This window comes from Micropterus dolomieu, linkage group LG01, assembly GCF_021292245.1.
Source record: "Micropterus dolomieu isolate WLL.071019.BEF.003 ecotype Adirondacks linkage group LG01, ASM2129224v1, whole genome shotgun sequence".
NCBI lineage: Eukaryota > Metazoa > Chordata > Actinopteri > Centrarchiformes > Centrarchidae > Micropterus > Micropterus dolomieu.
In genome coordinates, this window is record NC_060150.1 from 29,386,639 (window position 1) to 29,390,266 (window position 3,628).

At 39.7% G+C, this 3,628-nt stretch overlaps 1 protein-coding gene across 1 annotated transcript in view; it reads right to left on the reverse strand.

Moving 5' to 3' along the window:
* LOC123979821 (retinal-specific phospholipid-transporting ATPase ABCA4-like) overlaps positions 1–3,628 on the reverse strand; it is a 54,011-nt gene that overhangs the window by 32,235 nt on the left and 18,148 nt on the right. The window contains exons 15-19 of the mRNA XM_046063928.1: positions 2,380–2,601; positions 1,712–1,916; positions 1,509–1,586; positions 1,123–1,347; positions 162–339 (exon numbers count right to left, since the gene is read on the reverse strand). Coding sequence (XP_045919884.1) covers positions 162–339; positions 1,123–1,347; positions 1,509–1,586; positions 1,712–1,916; positions 2,380–2,601 — 908 coding nt within the window. The remainder of the gene's footprint in view (positions 1–161; positions 340–1,122; positions 1,348–1,508; positions 1,587–1,711; positions 1,917–2,379; positions 2,602–3,628) is intronic.

Here is a 3,628-nt window from a genome sequence, read left to right on the forward strand (position 1 = left end):
AGAAAGAAAGAGAGAAATGAGTAAAGTGGAACAGGATGTCCCCAAGCTACATATTGACACTGCAAAAGTAATTTGCAGAGACTATTTTCTACATGTGAAGTACTTCACATATGGGTGTTGTAGGTGAGCATGCTTGCATGTACAGCATCTGTGTGACGTACATGGTGGTGGTCTTCCCAGCCCCATTGTGGCCCAGAAAGGCAGTAATCTGGCTCTCATAAAAGCTGATGCTAAGACCATCCACGGCCGGTCTGGAGCTACTGCCAAACACCTTGACCAGGTTCTGGATACAAACTCCCTTCACCAGGTCAACTGGCTCTGCCTCAAAGAACGGCTGACCTGCATACAGCAAAGACAACCACATGTATGTTACTAATTTGTCTGAACTAGGAGTGAATATGCCTCTGGACTGTTTGCGTAGTTACAAAGCAAAATGAAATCTACCACAGCGGACGTGTCTTTCAAGTAAACAAAGCAACAATAATAAAAAGGTCAACCAAATTACGTGACAATCAAACGTCACATCTCAGAAAGTAACAGAGGTGTAATTTTATTTCTCAAATGTGTATGAAAGAGGCAAGACACATATGAGATCAGGGGATTGGACTGTCATACAGTGTAAAAAAGTGTTTCCATCACTTATTAAGTGAACATGAAACTGAGACACTAGCAGTATGTGTGTTCACATATGCCAGCAAGTGCAAACACACACAGGGACATTGATTTCCCACACAGTGACTTTGATTGGCAGAGAGGGAAATGGAGTGCAAATAGAGAGATGACCTCAGCCCTGAATGGAAATCAAGTGTATGGAGAAATATTACATTAACATGTGTAATTAATTATATTTGGAATCATGCTGTAATTTGTCCTACTGATATGTAGCAGATATGGTGATATATAATCAAATGCAGCCACAATGTGTAAAAATAAAATCATGATACTGTAGAACTATTATGTCCCTCTTCCAGGAAGTTACCACGTGAACATGTTTTGGCTATGAAGTTAACAAACTGCACCTATCTGTAGAAAACCAGCCCTGTACACCCTCAATCTGATGAAAGAGTTGTGCTGAAGCTTTTTTTTAAATATGAAACAACAAGCAATATGTAATTATTATACCGTCTTTCTCCTGGTTCTCCTCTGCCTCAGCCTGGTTCAGCTTCTCCAGCCTCTCCCGCTGATCCTGGTGTTCACATGAGGCTGTCTCCTCCAGAGTCTTGGGTTTCTTCTCATCTTTCTCCTGATCTTGGTCTTCCTCCTCCTCCTCTTTTTTCTGCTGCTCTCCTTGCTCTTTGGTTGCCAGGTTGTCAAAGGCTTTTTTATCCAACTTCTGTCTGTTGCCGCCTTTGGTGAAAAAAAAAGATGGATTTTAAAACTGACTCATGTCACTGGACAACAAGCTTTTAACAGTCTAGGTCCTCTTTATTTTAGAAATAAATAATAATAAATAAATAAATAAATAGACATATTAGTGTTCAGGAAAAATGTTAAGTAAGAAAGCTTACCTGAAGCTGGTGCCACACTGTTGAGCCAATAACAGGGCAGGAAAGGGAAGTAAAATGGTCGACCAATTCCATACTGTCCTGTGACGAAAAGCAAAATAATATAGTAGTAGTTGTTACAGTAAATTCGGAAATAAATCAAAATAGTATTTGTTTTTACAGCAGAAGTTGTGACCAAACCCTTCATTTCTCTCTAATGCACTGACCAGGGAAGACATTGTCCAGGTACCAAGCCAGCACACCGTACAGTATAGTGTCCAGGCCCATCATGCAGATGGAGGTAAGAAAGGAGAACTCATCTCCCTCCAGGGGGCTGGTCTGGATGTTATCCCACTGCAGACCCAGGCCCTGCTCTTCGTATCGCGACAAGTACTCTGTGCCAAAGCCAAAAGCCACTTGGGACAGCAGACTCTGAGGGTAGAAGTAATGATAAAATCATCTTTGTTCTACATTTAAAGCCTGTCCTTCAACCATCTATTGTCCAAAGCGTATTCAGTGTTTTAACTACATTTTCCTCACTACATAAATTGAGAAATGCTATGCTAGTTAGTAAAATAGACTGTGTGACTCACTCAGTTACTTTTAGTCTTGAGTTTAGTCAAACATAGTTTTAATGCTTCAGTGTCTTGCGATCTGATGGGTCTGTAATATAATTAAGGAATAACAACTAGCTGTGTTTAAAATATGGCTGATAAAATACCAAAATCAATTCCTATATCTGATGATGTACGTGGGAAGAGACAAGTGTTGAAGATTCTGAGCAGGTAAATCCTGTGCTGTAGCTAAAAATGAATAATTACTCTACATTTGGTAGCATGTTTTCAATTGAAGCACACTCCCCTGTTAGAGAGAGATGCTGAGACGTGACACCCACCACCAGGATCTTCATGTCCTTGGTGATGCGGTCTTGCCAGGCGAAGCAGAAGATGTGCGGGAGGTAAAGGGTGAAGTAAACAATGCCACAGCATGCTGCTGCCAGGTTGGCCTGGTTGAAGAAGACACTGAAGAGGAAGCATTGCATGATGGTAGCCATGGTAAAGGTGAGCAAAAAGAGGAAGAGGATGACGGCGTTGCTGTAGTTCAGTACCCTTCCTCCCTATAGGTCAAAGACAGAGACGAAGACGCAGGGTGATGTTTTCAATTGCAATGCACAGAATCTTCTTAGGAATGTGAAGGACATGCCGATTAATGTTGTGAACTAGACAAAAAAGTTGTCTTTACATAAATGCTTTTGTAAATAATTTGGCAGGGGAAGTTTTCCCAAAAACTGAGATTTGATTGCTTTGGAGCAAGTTGCAATGGATACACTGGCTAGGTTCTTAAACATTGATTTTCCCTATTAAATCTCCCCTTAAATAGCTTTAAACTTAGAAAAGACTTTTTTCCCCCCACACTGTATGACAATGTAACATATACGGGGTATTTTGTAGCTGCATTAGTTATACATAATGATTGAACTGAATGAAATATTCAACTCCAGGACACAGTGTTTTCAGAATGCAATGTAGACATTGTTTGGGTAATCTTGGTATAAAACATTGCTCTACACAAATCCTCCATTAGAGGTCACAACAGTCTATTTTGCAGTAACATGTCAGATGAGGCACTGGCTGTCTACAAAAGATGACTTGTGTAAGAGTTCATCATCACAATAATCACTGATAAAATTATAAACTCTAAAATACTCCTCATAGCTCTAACCATCGCCAAGAAAACTATCCTCATGAACTGGAAAACTAGAAATAAATTACACATTAACATTTGGAAAAATCTTATAACAGACTTCATTGCAATGGAATATGCATCTCCCCTTCATAATTACGCATCTAAAACTGACTCCTGCCGCCCAACACTTTCTGACCTCTTACAGCTGTGAACCCTTTCTCGGTTTTCAACTCCAACTCCTCCCACCTTCTTAATCAACCCACGAAAATTAATGCATTTAGTTGTTTGAACTTGTTCATGTCATCATTGTTATTACTATCTTTACTGTTATTGTTATCGTTGCTATTTTCACTTTTATTTTTTCATTGTTGTAATTGCTGATGTTGCTGTCTTTTGCTTTCACCATTGCGGTCACCACTGCCATCATCATTGTCATTTATTATTAATATCATTATTAC